Source organism: Mauremys mutica, chromosome 21 (assembly GCF_020497125.1).
Source record: "Mauremys mutica isolate MM-2020 ecotype Southern chromosome 21, ASM2049712v1, whole genome shotgun sequence".
In the NCBI taxonomy this organism is placed as follows: Eukaryota; Metazoa; Chordata; order Testudines; family Geoemydidae; genus Mauremys; species Mauremys mutica.
Genome location: NC_059092.1, coordinates 8,409,692 through 8,425,643, shown reverse-complemented (window position 1 = coordinate 8,425,643; position 15,952 = coordinate 8,409,692). Strand labels below are relative to the sequence as shown.

Sequence of the window (15,952 nt, the reverse complement as noted above, 5' to 3'; positions counted from 1 at the left end):
TTTGAGAATTGTAACTGGGGGGGATGGAAAGACCCATCGCTTTCAAGTGGGTCCCCAGTTCTCCCACCTGGCCTAGTCAGTGAACAGAAGCCAATATGAACAGGGTGGAGGAGATGTTGACGGCTGGATGGTACCTAATGTATATTTCTTTTCACACCCCACATTTTCGTTGTAGGTGGTTTCACCCCAACATCAACGGAATAGAAGCAGAGAAGTTGCTCCTGACGAGAGGCGTCCATGGGAGTTTTCTGGCCCGGCCTAGTAAAAGCAATCCAGGAGATTTCACTCTCTCCGTCAGGTATGAAAATGGGGGCAGGGGGTGTTGCACCGGGGCAGCTATAGGCATTCGCCTAAATTTTCAGGCATGCACTCTTGCAGACACTTGATTAAGTGGGCAAATCTCTGACGAATACTTATACAAATGAGGGAGGGGCAGCTGCCTGCTGCATACAGGTACATGGGCCTGATCCCAATCTTGTTCAAGTCAATGGGAGTCTTTCCGCTGACTTCCACAAGCTTTGGCTCGTAGGGGGTTGTGCGCACACTGGGCCAACTTGTTGATTCCTGTTGAGCATGCATAACAGAACGCTGGCAGGGTTCTGTGTTCAGGTGCGAATGCTGATAATTGAGGGCTTTAAGTGCAAGAGACAAGCTAGTCCTCTGAATGTCAGCTTTGAATCCCTCAGCACCCGAGCAACACAGCATTAAATCCTGGCACGACTGAATGATCACTTCATTGTTCCAGGTTAAACTTGAGTACCATTCATGTTGTGTAGACCTTTTGAACGAGACCTGTGAAAACCCAGGTCCTATCTGCTCTGCATGGACAAGATCCCAAGGCAACTTCCATTAAAAATAGGGCTTTCCCCTTGAAAACTGGGTCAGTGTGTCTCATTGTCAATGCCCAAACCATTATAGAAATGAATCTTGTGATTAGGGTGATTTGGCTTTGCAATGTGGCCTTCCAGGAAACAGTGGATCGTGTTCCATTTGTCCCTGGTGGGACTCCACTGATATGAAAGTTTAAAATGAAGACGAACATAAGAATGGCCCCGCTGGGTCAGACCAGAGGTCCAGCTAGCCCAATTTCCTGTCTTCTGACAGTGGCCAATGCCAGATGCTTCAAAGGGAATGACCAGAAGAGGGCAATCATAGAATATCAGGGTTGGAAGGGACCTTAGAGGTCATCTAGTCCAAACCCCTGCTCAAAGCAGGACCAATCCCCAGATTTTTTACCCCAGTTCCCCCAAATGGCCCCCTCAAGGATTGAACTCACAACCCTGGGTTTAGCAGGCCAATGCTCAAACCACTCAGCCATCCCGATCAAGTGATCCATTCCTTGTTGTCCAGTCCCAGCATCTGGCCGTCAGAAGTCTAGGGACACTGAGAGCATGGGATTCCATCTCTTACCATCTTGGCTAATAGCCATTGAGGGACCTATCCTGCATGAACTTATCTAATTCTTTTTTTAATCCAATGATAGTGTTGACCTTCACAACATTGCACAGGTTGACTGTATTCTGTGAAGTACTTCCTTTTGTTTTAAACCTGCTGCCTATTAATAATCATGCGGTGACCTCCTGTTTCTTGTGTTATGTGAAGAGGTGAATAACACTTCTTCTTCTTCACTTTCTCCACACCATGCATGATCTTATAGATGTCTTTCATATCCCCCCTTAGTCATCTCTTTTCCAAGCTGAATAGTCTGTGTTTTTAATCTCTGCTCATATGGAAGCTGTTCCATACCCTTAATCGTTTTTGTTGCCTTTCTCTGCGAGGTGACCAGAACTGCACGCAGTATTCAAGGTGTGTGCATACTGTGGATTTACCTAGTGGCATTGTGATATTTTCTGTCTTATCTATCCGATAATGCAAAGAATAAGGTTGACCCCCTGGGTCAGTGAGTCTAAAAGGAGAAGTTGGTGTGTTCCAGGGGTAGCTTTAACCCCCCCTGTGCCCTACCTACCTGAAGCCTTGCCGATAATAAAACAGGGTCCCTGGCCCCATGCAAGCCTCTTCTGAGGTTATTTTAGTTGTTTGTGGGAGGGGGGGGGGTTTCAATGGTTATTAACTTAGCTTTACAAGTCATGACCATATACTTAGTTTGAAGTACCCCCGTGCAGCAATATGTTGGTTAGTTTTATTTTTATTTTCTCCTGATCTGGCAGGGTATTGCAGTGTTACAGGATGTGAGCATAACTCGTTAATTGGAGGGACTGTATCCCCTCCCCCAGTGCCCTGGCTTTTGATAGCCACTTGCAGGTTTTAATAGCGTGTTTTGAATATTTCAAGTGAGAGTTTTCACTTTTGCTGTTGCCCAAAAATAAAATGTCGCTCCTCCTCCCCGTGTTCCGCCCCCCCACCTCCACAATTCCTCTCTCTGATGCTGGAACCTAAAATATCCCCATTCATGCTGATCTACAAAGGGCAACTAGTTTCTCAGCCATAGTGAGAGGGGGTTTTGCTTTTGTTGCTTGCTTTAGAGAGTAACAATTGATCTGTTAATAAGCTAGGCAGGGTCCCTGACTTTTCTGACCATAGAGCAGTAATGCAGGGGGCCATGGGAAGGAACGTGGCTAACTTTTTTCAGCAGGCTAGAGAGTTTCGGCATCAGACTTTAATTGCTTATGCTGCAGGTAATCTTTGCAATCAGAAGCTGTTGCGTTTAATAAGAGACAGGAAGTGTTTCTAATTAGAATGGAAAATAGTTAGTCACACAGAGCTGCCTTGAACAAGCCGATCACTGGGAGTGAAGAAGCGTAAGACTGGGTTTGGCTCTGTGTGATGCTAATGCCTTTTTTTTTCTTTTAATTTATTTTTTTGTGAGTCAGTGTTTTTTGTCCGTTTTCAAAGTGAGCCACTGACAGCATCTCGGTAGAGTCAGGTATAGTGTGTGAGAAGCAGCATCTGCCTGCACAAGCTTTCCTTTCCAGCACTCTGCCCACACACGCCTGCCATTCCAGTGCCTGGCCGGGGCGCTGTTCTTAGCTGGCCGTTCAGCACTACCCTGGGCAACACGACTGATGATCATGCAAACTGCCCGTAAATCTGCAACCCCTTCTGTTCTGCTCCTGGCGCACGCTGTGGCGGAATGGTTACAATGCCAGTGACCTCCTCCAAAATAGCTGCTGCTAACCAAAGCTTCCCAGATCTCTTGTATGAGGAAGTCTGTTCCTTGTTCTTGCAGGTGCGTGGGGACGGGGGGCAGCAGAGGGCGATTTGGGATTTCAGGGGAGTTCCTGAAACATTTTTTCTAGAGGAAGATGACGACATTTGTGTTGCCATTTAGTCTGATCCATGATGATTTTACATTGGGGGGCAGTTATTGTATGTGCTAAGGGTGCAGGTGCTTTTCCCACTACTCTTTGGGAACTGGGATGGTTGGTTACTATTTGTAGCCCAATGGAGTCTTGAGCTGGATGGTCTCTAGGTGTTACCACAGGCTACATATTGACTAAAAAAAAAACAACCGGTAGGTAGCTCAACCCAAGTCAAGTGTCCCTCGCCCACGGCCAGCGAGGTGTGTGTCAAGCACAGAACACGAAGTTTACCTTGAAGTCTTAATATTTATCAATTGTGTGGCCACAACCCACTGACACATTTTGATTCAATGGAAATTCTGAACCAACCTCGCGCACAAAGTATGAAATCAGCAAAGGCTGTGACACTTAGAGGCACTTTCCTGGAAACATTTAAGTTTGTGAATTTGATTTTTGCAACCCAGGTGTCATATCTGAAGCGTCAGATGCTTAAGCGATGGAAAAAATCTTTCTCCTTGATTATCTTACCTTTGACAACATGCTGTCATCTAAAATCTTCCCACTTTAGCTCCCTTCTCATTTCTGGTGACTGCCTTCAGATGCTGGCTTTGTCACACACGTGAGGCCATGTGCGTGATGTATGGTATCTCCTCTTGCCCACATTTCGTGAGTCAGGAAAGCAGTTCTGCACGTGCTCGTGTCCCATTGAAACTGATGCCATGTAAGTATGTGCTTTCATGAATTGGAACTATAAAGCATAGATCAGTGTACAGAATGAGTAGCATTAGGTTATCTGAGTTCCAACCAATCATGTTGCCCAGCATGTTCTTCAAAGAACCCAATGGGTCTGAAAAGCCAGGAGTAGAAAGTACCTTTTCAGAAAGCAACCTAGCCTTCTACCTTCAGCTTCTCCAAGAATGTGTGAAAAGGCAGCTCCCTTTGTGTGTGAGAGAGGGGATGTGGGCCCAGGAGAGATGTTCGATGTAGCTCTGGTTGACCAGACCCCAAACAGAGGGATCCACATGTTCATGGATCTCCAGATAAGTCTCTTTCGAGAGGCTAGCAGCTGTTTTGCAGAACCTCAGAAGCCTTCGACAAAAGATGCAGCAGCCTCTGTCTGCATCCCCTGAATGCCTCTTCCCACTTAATCCAGGCTGCGTAGAGTGAAAAGAAGATTTGCTTCTATCCCTGCAGCAATTCCTCCGTGTAGGGTTGGGAATGGAGCGACACCCTCTTTATCTTCTTTGTACTTATTTGGAAAATCAGGTAACTTCTGAGTGAGTCAGGTTAGTTCTTTCCAAACCAGTGAAAAATCTGAATGGAGACACATTAAAAACAACCTTCCATGGCTCCATCTCTCAGTTCTCTTCCTTCCTTCCGCCCCTCCCTTAGGATAGTTTTCAGCTAGTCAGTATAACACGTTGCCACACTTGGGATATTGCAAGCCCCTCATATTCCAGTATCGGGAGAAGTTTTTTCTTGAGCAGTTTTTATTTTTGACATGGGTCTGAGAGTACTGAGCCTTTTATTAATGGAGTCTCTCAAGCTCTGTGCACTTGAGCAGTGCTAACAACACATTTAATAATAGCTATGCATAAATATTTGATTCAGCATAGAGCAGAAAGGGTCTTGCAGCTTTAGCTGAAGAAATGCAGCAGTGACTCTAATACTCAGATTAAGGGGGAGATAATATACAACGGTTTCTCCTCAGTTATCTTAGTCTGTATCTGCAGAGTGTTTAGCCCAGTGTGATCCTGATCTCTGCTAGTGTATCTAGGTGCTACTGGAATACAGATAACAAGGTGACTGTGCACACATCAGTGGCTTACTTAGTGCTGAATTACCCTTTCGGGGACTGGTGCATGTGGGTTATGAGAAGTGGAGCCTTTTCACAGGGACCTGGCAACAAGCCAATCCTTCCTGTTTTATTACAGTTGCACACAAAGCCGGTCTAGACCAGGATCTTGGGGAACAATGGGGCACTTTTGGAAAGATGGTTAAACTTTCACGGGTTTGTAAAACTTAATTTGGTTTGAAGGACAGTTATAGAAAATGTTTGGGTGGGGGGCGGTGTGGAATGGTGACATCAGAGGTTGCTCAGCCAGTCGTCTTAGAGTTGATTTGCATAGAGGCTATTTGCATATTGCATTCTCGATTTAAAAGATGTTCTAAAAATACCGTAAAAGCTAGGCCTGTTTTCACTTCGCACTTAATCACAACTCTCTTTTATCGGTTCAAAGGAAGGACCGGATGCTAATTAGGGCTTTTGATACCCAATCTTACAAAGCTCAATACTGGCTCTTATCAGAACTAGCCTCTTATACCAGGGGTGATGTGATGGCGGTTACTTGGGAGAAGCAGGGAGAGACCCTGGACTGTGATAGGCTTCCTCTGTTCTCATGTGGGAACTGTGGTGGGTGCTTCGAGCCATGTCTCTGGCCTTTTGAAGCATCCAAATATTTAGAATCGCTTCTGAGAAAAGCAAGGATCCATTTACAGAATCAGCCAGCTCTCTGTAAATAACTTTAAACAAGGGGAAACAGTATTTTGAAAGTTGCCTGAGATGCAGCTGCCTTTGGGCCACAGCTGTAACACATCTGTTAAAAGCACCTGATAGAGACCCTATTAACTTGGTAAATAGGTCACATTTTATGAGAACAGATCTTATCTAGGTTTGCTGCATACAATAGAGAATGCTTCTGGGTAATAAAATCTTGCTAGAGTGCTTCTCTCTCCCATAGTGATGTCCCTATTAACACTTCTGTAGGACCCTGTTATTGTTAGCTAGATACTGGATTTTATAGATTGTTCCCCCTTCTTCCCTGCAAAAGGATGTGAAAGTACACTCCATCTGGTATTTGGATGATTCAATCTGTAACCAAAGAAACAGAATTTAGAATTCTATCATATGAATTGCATATACACACGCAGGGTTCAAATCAAACTCTGTTACTGAGGAGATATTGTTTGTTTGCAAGAGTATAGACAGAATGAGGAGGAAAGAAGGAGCTGAAAGAGGAATTCAAGAAGTCTTGAGAAAACATCTGTAAAAAAGCAATTGTCATTGCAGCTTAGTACGTTAGCACCTAGAGGTCCCATCTGAGAACACAATAAATGTGTGCTTGGTAAGACACAGTCCCTGCTTCAAAGAGTTGACAGTCTAAATAGGCCAGACAAAGAGTGTCGTTTTCATTTTACAGATAGGGAATGGAGAGACATGCCCAAGGTCACAAATGATGTCTGTGCCAGAGCTAGGATTAGAAACCAGCTGTTCTGAGTGTCAGTCAAGTGCCTTAATTGCAAGACCATCTTTCTCGCGGGCTGGGTTTCTCACCTGACAAGTCGATAAAAATCCTGTTTTGCCTTATAAAGGGCCAAACTCTTTGTGGATAGAACTGCAAGGAACTCAGTGGAGTGTCACTAGCAGAGAATTTGGCCTAAATACTTCAGTTGCTGATATTTCTTGCTTTACAAGTTTGACTCGGGGCTGTGGTTTGCCTGATACCTTGGTACATCCTGGGAATGCCTCCTTTGAATCATTAATGTTGTTCTTCCCAAATCTGGCTTGACCAGCAAAGTCAGGGAAGTGTTACTCTGGGACCAGCAGGCAGGGAACTTGTTCTATATGGAACGCTTGGAATCTATGCAGCACAAACCTCCCGGAGAAACCACTGTCCACTGATGAGCTCACTAAAGGCCTAGATATCCCTGATATCTGTGCACCATCCTGGGTCCATGATCTGCCCCTGTGCTCAGTAGTGGATGTGCAGTGCCTGGTACTGCCTGCTGATTCACTTAAGCAATCCCTGACAGCATCTCAGGTGGGATGCATGTAATCGGGGAAGTCTCTCCTTTCTCTGTGGGTTTTTTTTTTAAAAGCACCCTACCAAGTGAATTCAAATGATAAGAGAATGTGTCTCCTATTGGGGAACATTTCTTGTTGCCTTGTAGTCGGAGGTGGGTTCCTTATGTTTGTTCTGCCTGGGACACACTCGTCTCTCCATTGCAGAGAAATCTTGGGAGTGGTGGGTAGCAGGATGGGAGAACTCTCCGCCACCCTTCTGCCTCCCCCATTGAAGCCTGCATTGATTGAACCATCTGCACCCATTCCATAATTACCCCAAGTGGTGATTGCAGGAGAAGTGCCCATCCAAGTTAGGCTTCTGCGTGAAGCCATCCCACCTTGCCTCATGCTAGCTGGTGGGAAGGAGGAGATGGTATCAGGTCCACATGACCGTGGATATTGGTTTGAGGCCTGGTGAACTGTGAGACAGAAGAGGTTGAGGGGGAGCTAATGCAGCATGGCTGAGGGGCACCTGTGGTCTGGGTGGGCCTGTAAAGAAGGGAGGTGCTTCAGCACTGGGGTTTCTCTCTAGCATGGGTCACCAAAGGTTCCGGCCCCCCACAAGGGAATCTCGTGCTGGTGAAAGATGCCAGCAGGTCTTTCTGAGAAAACTGGTGCAGCAATGGCGCAGGCTGACGTGTGCTTTGAACCTCGGCTGGAGAGACCAATTCTAGGGTGAGAGACTCAATCGCTCTCCACGTCCTTTTGATCCTTGGTGCCTCTGCTAAATTACTGTACAGCAGACACCTGTCCAATGGGGAAAGAGAGCTGAGATGAGAACATCCGCTGATTTCACATAGGCCCCTGGGGCATCGGGTGGTGGTGGGTTCTAGCCTTCACGCACCCAACCTGGATTTGAACCGTTAACCACCTGGATGATGACGCTCAACTCCATTCCGGAGCCATTTAGTTCTCTGACTTCTGTCTGTCCAGTTGGATGTGCATCCCAAAAGGCAAGAGAATAACTTTCAGCTTTCTTTGGCGTGGTGCAGTGGTGGAGAACTGAGCATTTTGTGAGAACCCAGGCTACTGTCTGATCAGGGCCAAGTTTCTAAAATACGTGGGAGGCTCTTCCTGTTTTGCATAGACAACATTTTGGTGTTTTGCAAGTGGGGTCACACGTTGCCTGATAAGCTTTAGGCTGTCTGTGCCTCTGCCCGATGAAACATGTGACCAAAAATACTTTGGGGGCGGGGGGGACAGCAGCCAAGTGTGGCTCGTGTTTTGACTCGTAGACCAGTTCTTCTGCCTTTTGGTGCCAAAAATGATCCGATTCAGATGCCCGCCAATCTGAGCGTCTTCGGTCTAGAAATCTGCCTTGAAACCTAATGAGGCTGTTCTGGAAGTCTTGAGTCTGTTCTCAATTGGCCCAGCTAAGAAACAGCCCAGAGAACAACTTCTCCCAAGGGGGGAAATGTTATAATAAAGAAAATGCCAAATATTTTCAACCATCAAAAAAAAGGGTTGTGGTTCACTTTGGGGCCATGGGCAGGGTTTGGGTGAGCTCTTAGCTCATGCAAAACATTTTGACCACCCATAGTGAGTTTTACCTAGTTGTTCTGGATGCTGGTGGGTAGCTGCATCCCCACTTCGTTAGCAGAGCACGTAGGCTCTTCCAGGCACTGCTGCTTCTTCCTATACATGAGAAGCTGTTGCTGATGTGAAGGTTATGAAAGGAAGGGTGGCCAGGTTCAGGAGATCTTGTTTTGAATCCTGGCTCTGTCAGCGATTTCTTGTGACCTTACACAAGTCCCTTTATCTCTTTGTGCTGCAGTTCTTCACTTGTAGAGTAGAAGTAAAAATGCAAAATGTCTCTCTCCTTTTATCTCTCCTCTAAGTAGATTGCAAAGCCTTCAGGGCAGGGACTGAGAGTCTCTGTGTTGATGCAATGCCTAACATGGTGGTGCCCTGATCTCTAAGGAGGCCTGCAGATATGCCATTGTAATACAGATTATCGGGGTTTCTCATAAGAAGGTTGGAATGGACGCACCATCTGGCTTAGAGGGTTTTGAACTTGCTGACTCTGAAATCTCCAGAGAAGTTGCATCCTGCTAGCAAACAGTGCTGCGTCCACGTGCTAGAACAATGTCCATGTTGTTAACGAGCAGTAGCAATGCCACTGGGTGAGCCGTGTATCTCAGTTTTGCTCTTTTTCATCAGGCCAGGTCGTTGCATCGATGAGGATGTTGGGTGAGGATGTTGTTCAGGGATTGGGGTCTGTGGCCCAGTTTGAAACTGCTCAGAGACTTTTAAAGTTGCAAAAGGACACGGGGGAGGGGGCGGAGGGAATGAAATCCCTCAATGCCCTTTGTGCTAAGCAGGACCTTGAGGGCTGCCTGGATAAATGGCCCCAATTGTCCATTTTCCTTTTGCTAGCTCTGCATGGATGCAGCCTTTTGACCGGGGGGGATTTCAGTGAACTGAGGCTTTGTAGGTTTTTAATGGGCTTGGGTTGTAGGGAGGGAGAAGCAGAATGAAGGAAACTTCAGAGCGTCTGGCCAAATGGCGAAGATGTGGCTTCCATCCGGTGTGTTCTGTGCTGAGCAAAGGGCTCTCCACGTCCAGCCTCCGGCACGAAACAGCTGGCGAGCTTCATCTGCCAGCTGTGATTGGATCAGTAATGATGCTGCCCAATTTAGGACAAAACTTTTGCCAGGCCAGGCTGTGACATTGGGGAAGCGTAGCCTAGAGATCTCCCCCTCTTGATGCCTTTATACGCACACTCACTTTGCATAAGGGGTAGATAAGGTCTGATTTTAACCCACGCTCACTCTCTGCCTCTCTCACTAAAGATGTTTCCAGCGCGTGTGGTGACGATTACCATCTCTGACTATGGTCAGGGTGTTTTTGAAGGGCTGAGTAACCACAGTTGGAGACAGACTTTGAAAAGACTTTTCCACGTTTCTCTTGAAAAGCTGGCCCAGAATCCCCTTGGAAATCCTTCCCTAGCAGGTCAGCAGCAGCAATATACCTGAGCATCTGAACAGCCCGGCTCTTCTGAGAGGAGGGTTTGTCATCTGCACCCCAGATTCAGACACTCCCAGACTTTTAAGGCTGTGTCTATATTACAACTAGAACAGACTCTGAAAGGATCTGATTCAAGCCGGAGTTAGATGGGTGTTAACCACATGCTCAGGGTTTAACTGATTGCCATATTTGGGGTCAGGAAGGAATTTTCCTCCAGGGCAGATTGGCAGAGGCCCTGGAGGTTTTTCGCCTTCCTCTGCAGCATGGGGCATGGGTCACTTGCTGGAGGATTCTCTGTAGCTTGAGGTCTTCAAACCGCAATTTGGGGACTTCAATAACTCAGACATAGGCTAGGGGTTCGTTATAGAAGTGGGTGGGTGAGATTCTGTGGCCTGCATTGTGCAGGAGGTCAGACTAGATGATCATAATGGTCCCTTCTGACCTTAAAGTCTATGAGTCTATGTCCCAGTAACTCCATCAAAACACCAGACCTTTCAAAACAGTCACTCCTGCTCTGCCTTTGGCACACGGCAGCTTAGTTTCTTGAGGACTGAAATGCTGTGGTCTAACTCGAGCTTTTGTGCTCAGTATATGGGGTTTCTGGGCTTAAGGTCAAACTAAAATTCACCACTCGGCATTGTGCACCTCTTTACTGCGTGTGACCAGGCATGCAGTGCCGGCTTCTCCAGAGATGGGTTTCGTGTATTGCTGGGCCAAAAATTCTACTGGGATGTAGAGTGGCTTTTCAGAAGCACTAGGCGTTGGCCTAATGCCGCTCCGTTGACTCTACTGGGGGTTTCTGTGGAGAAAGGCTGGTTTGCTCATGGCAGCATCCTTATTAGCTTAAGAACCGTCCCGCTCTGTGGCAGAACCAAAGGTAAACAGCCCGAGCTCCCCAGCCCATGGGCACAGCTCCACAAGCCTGTGGCACTTATGCCGGTTTACAGAAGCGGAGGATCTGGCCTACCGTGGGCGGCTGATGAATCTTTGAGGAAGTGGAGCGGCTAGAGAACATGTGGCTACTGCTGCATTTCTGGAAGTCAGACTTTTGCCCTGGGTCACCAAGGGTTCAGCACCACTGATGGCACTTAAAACTCATCTGCACTTCTTCAATGGCTTTATTGAGCTAAAATAATGCAGCTCTGTGCATTTGAAAGGGACTTGCCCGCTGAGCTGGACCTGAATAAGAGATGCTCTTTCGCAAAATCCATTGGCTTTGACAGTCCCGTCATCCCTCTGCTGTTGCTACTGAGGATTAAATTAAATGTATTTAGTGTAACGAGTTAGCCCTCCTTTTCTCATTTGATTCCTGCCAAAGTGATGTCACAAACCTCCCTTTTGATGTCACGGTCCCTAGATGCAGACATGATTGTGCTGTCAACTGATGGGTTTCCAGCCTAGAGTCACCCCATCTGAGGACCCAAATCTGGGCCAAAAAACGGCCAGCAAAACAGGGCTAAATCATCAGGTGATGCAAACTGACTTAGTTCCATTCACGCTCATTCCATTTCATTGCTGGCTGGGGCGGGAGGGATAGCTCAGTGGTTTGAGCATTGGCCTGCTAAACCCAGGGTTGTGAGTTCAATCCTTGACGGGGCCACCTAGGGATCTGGGGCAAAAATCAGTACTTGGTCCTGCTAGTGAAGACAGCAAGCTGGACTCAATGACCTTTCAGAGTCCCTTCCAGCTCTATGAGATAGTTATATCTCCAGACACTGCACTGGTTCGCAGTAGTGTAGGTCAACTTGTCTGTACCCGGCATCCTCTGATTTCCCCCAACCCATTCTACAGCGAGGGGCGTGTTCTTCCTCACCCAGAATAACTGGAAGCAGCCCCTTGAGGAAAACTCAGCCTGCAAAGGCTTGTCTAGATTAGAGGAATTTGCACGGAAGCAGCTAAATTGATGTAAGCCGCTGCTGTGAAGCCTTGTAGGCATGGTGCGAAGCTGGGCTTGTCTGAGTGAGTTACACGGCTAAGCAGTGCTACCAGCCCCATCTCGCCGCAGTGTGGCACCTCCGGACTGGGCGCTTGCCCTGGCGTCGTATCAGCGTTGATACAGCTACTCTAGTGCACAACCCGCAGTGCAGCCCCGGCATAACCACGCCTCTCGCCACTTCGCTCCTCGACACGCAGCCCGCTGCTGGGGTGACCTGTCGAAAGCAGCCTTGCCCGGGGACTGTTCGACTCCAGGGAAGGACTCGTGTTTAGTCAGTGGGCTTTGGCTGTGGCGCTGGTCCATTTGACCCCGCGCAGAATGCGTCAGGCCCTTCTAATTCTGTGTTCTCCGAAGCTGGTGACTCTTCTGCGTGGCCTAACCCACCCCTTGTGCCTCCCAGGTCGTCTCCGTCTTGCTGTAGGAGTTGCTGTGGCAACAGACAGAGGCCAGGAGCTGCTTGTCCTCCCTCTCGGTCTCTTTCTCAGCGACAGGCTCCCAGCCACCGTGGATGAGCTCAGCAGGGCTGCCGCTAAGTGCATGTAAAATGCAATTCGCCTGCCTCTCGGGAAAGTTGGCAAGGGCTGTGGCAGGAGCTGGCTGGGTTTTACAAGGGCTGAGGGGGGCCCTTGGGAGAAGCCGGTAAACACACATACCTGGGGCTCCGAGAGACACTGGGGCAGAGCACGGGGCAAAGTCAGGAGGGCGCGGTTTGCTCGGACGCTCTGAGCACTGGACTAGTGGCTTGGTTGCGTCTCATGTGCATCGCGCCCGGACCCCTGTGGGAAAGGGTCGGAGGGAAACCAGAAAGAGTTCAGAGGGCAAGTCCGTCCCAGCCAACTGTCTCGATGGCTTTAGAGGTTGAGGTGGGGAGAGAATGAAATAATCCAGCTCCGTCCATGTTCTGCTGCTTATTTGCTTTTAATGCTGAGGGGTGGTGGGGACCTGGACTCTAGCCAAGGTTGGGTCGTTACTTTCCTTTCCAAGGCAGGTCACACGTGGGCTGGGAGCTTTCTCCCCAGGTCCCGACCAGTGCACGGCATCTAAATCCTGCTTGTCTAGCAACAGGCACCAGCTACACCCTGCAGCATCCGCTTTTCTCCTCCCGCCCTGGGCTGGAGTACCTCTGCGCAGCCCATTGAGGCAAGCCTCCGCGCCTGGGTCGACAGACTCGGTTGTGCTATCGCACGGAAAACAGCTGTGTAGACAGTGTAATTTGCTCTCTGAAGCCTCGGCAGAGGGGAGGGCTATTTTTAGCATTGGAGCATGAGCCCATCCATCTGGGCTCGGCACCTGCTTGCTGCCGTGGGCTGTGTAAACGTATCCTGTGCAGCTCTGCCAGTGGACCTGAATCCTGGCCTGAATCCAGTCCTGGGCCCTGTGCAACAATGCTATTGCAACTCTGTCCTGCTTGTGTAACACTGACAGACCCCGGTTATCAGCGGCCGGGATTGAACCTGGGACCTCCGGAGCTTAGTGCATGAGCTTCTACTGCATGGCTGTTAGCGAAGGCTGGAGAGCCGACTCGTCTAACGCTAAGTGGTCTAGGTGCCACTAGATGGGACAGAATACCGCACCCAGGAGGTGTGGGGGTTACACTTGCATCTAGGAACACCCTGCTAGTTCAGTCCTCGAGCAGGCATGCAGAATTTGTGCACAAGTTCTGTGTCTTGTGTCCTGAATAAATGTCCATCGGGCGCTAGGAAGCAATCATCCTCGCTCTGTCCGAGGTTCCAGGCTCTGAACCTGGGGTTAGTAGGTAACATGCATGCCCCAGCGTCCCTTAACAGCGATCTCCAAGATCCTCTAACTGCGGGAGGGAGCCGTAGGTCTCAGAACTGGAGTTAAAAAGGACAGACAAGTACAGACACCTCTGGGGCTCTTAAGCACCTGTAAGGCTCAAGTTGATGGGAGAGGCAAATGCCCAACTCCTCTGAAAATCAGGCCGCGAGGTGCTTTTAAATGGGGCACTGCTGGGGGAAAAAAAATACCAATTATCTGATGTGAGGTTTGTGCGATATGACTCCAGTTGATGTGGATGCCTATTAATGTGGGTGTATCCGCAGAGGTAGTGTTGCTTAGTGGGCAGAATGCTGGACTGGGACTCGAGAGACCTGGTTTCCATTTCCAGCTCTGCCACAGGCCTGCTGACTGACTTGGGAAACAGGCATGGGGAGGGAGTTGCTTGCCTGTCTGTAAAATGGGCGTAATGGGGGTACCAGCCTCCTTTGTAAAGCCTCTTGAGATCTGCTGCTTGAGTGCTAGATAAGAGCGGTTTGTTACAATGACCTCGTGTTTGAATTCTACCGGGGGGCCCTGGACCCCGAAGCTCACTGCCTGTGTGTGCTGTGCTTCCCCCCCGCACTGATACAATGTCCTGTCTTCTCCCGCACCAGGAGACACGACGAGGTGACGCACATTAAGATCCAGAACACCGGAGACTACTACGACCTCTATGGCGGGGAGAAGTTTGCTACCCTGGCCGAGCTGGTGCAGTACTACACTGAGCAGCAGGGGCTGCTGCGGGAGAAAAACAGCAACGTGATTGAACTGAAATACCCTCTAAACTGCCAGGACCCCACCTCCGAGAGGTGAGCCGCTGCTCTCGGCCTGCCTGGCCCGGGGGGACCTCTCGAACACGCCGGGCAGATCCCCAAGCATCACGCCCTGAGGCGCTCCGAGGAGGTTTGCGCTGAGGCTAACCATGCACCTGGGCTGGGTTTGGAATGGACCCCAAAACTGGGCGCGTTTGGGTTTCATAGCCCAAGAGCTGCCCGCACAGACCCTCGTGATCCCTTCCCAGGCCTGTTGAGCAGTGCGTTGTCCCCTCCCCCATCCCTTGTGACAGTCATGAGAACCTGTAACACTGGGGATCCCTTTGACTTCTGTTGAATTGCAAACTTGCCACCGGTAACCTCAGACTTTCCCTGAGTCCCAGATTAGCGACCCCGCCCCCACCCCCATGACCATCGCGCTCCGATTTCCCCAGTGTCACATGCCCCCAAAGAGCTGGCCTGCCTGGACCAGAAAGGGAAATGCACGGGCACGCGGGCGGAGATGCCACTTACGGCCCCTAATTACTCTAACTTTAGCAGCCACAGTCAGTCGGCGGGACAGTCTCACTTCCTGAAATGGCAGCTCCGCTCCCTGTGCACTATCATGTGAGCTGCCCCGGCCGAGGGGCTGGGAAGTCCCTCCGGCTCATGTGCTGCCTGGTTGCTAAGACGGGTGAGTTGCTCATTCCATCCTGCAGCCCGAGAAGCAGCTAACACTAGCAGAAGCCCTGGAGAAGTGGAAACCCCCCTTGTGTTGATTCCTTCCAAAGACACTCTGGCATGGTGAAAGGTTTTTTTTAAAGGGTTTCTGCTCATTGCCAGCACTATGTGACTCCGGTGTTAAGAAAAATGGGCCCCAGGTCCAGGAATACAAGGGGGCGGGGGGCTGCAGATGTGGATGGGAAGAGCTGTGTGGGGATCTGGTTCTGGACTAGCAGAGGGTGCTGGGAACGAGGATTGAGGCATTTTTGCAGAGCAGCGTGTGAGAAGCGTGCACGGTCCCTGGCTGGCTCTAGCAAAGTGCTGTCATTCCATCACTTTCAGCAGCAATAAAATTCACCCATACGTATACTCCTAACACAGTCTCAAATTGGTGTGAAGTGATGTGCTCTTCAGGTGCCCACAGCCCGTGGCTGAAATCGCTGTCATCACAGCCCGCTCCGAAGGATCGGCCTCGCTGGCTCCCACTCCATAAACGTCGTCCTCTGGGACAAAGTTGCCGAGACATGACGTGATGCCATTGCATCGTCCCTGGAAGATATTTTGGGCCACTCTGAATTCCTAGCAGCCTGGCTTGCAGGCCAGGAGCCAACCTCATCAAACTGGGAACCAAGTGGCATCTGCCCAGAGACACTGTTCAGTTGTTGACTGAGCATGGGCACCGGATGCCCTG

At 49.3% G+C, this 15,952-nt stretch overlaps 1 protein-coding gene across 1 annotated transcript in view; it reads left to right on the top strand.

The window, feature by feature from the left end:
• The window catches only part of LOC123354381 (tyrosine-protein phosphatase non-receptor type 11-like), an 87,482-nt gene that overhangs the window by 56,665 nt on the left and 14,865 nt on the right, over positions 1-15,952 (top strand). The window contains exons 2-3 of the mRNA XM_044996392.1: positions 176-298; positions 14,401-14,595. Of these exons, the coding sequence (XP_044852327.1) occupies positions 176-298; positions 14,401-14,595 (318 nt within the window). The remainder of the gene's footprint in view (positions 1-175; positions 299-14,400; positions 14,596-15,952) is intronic.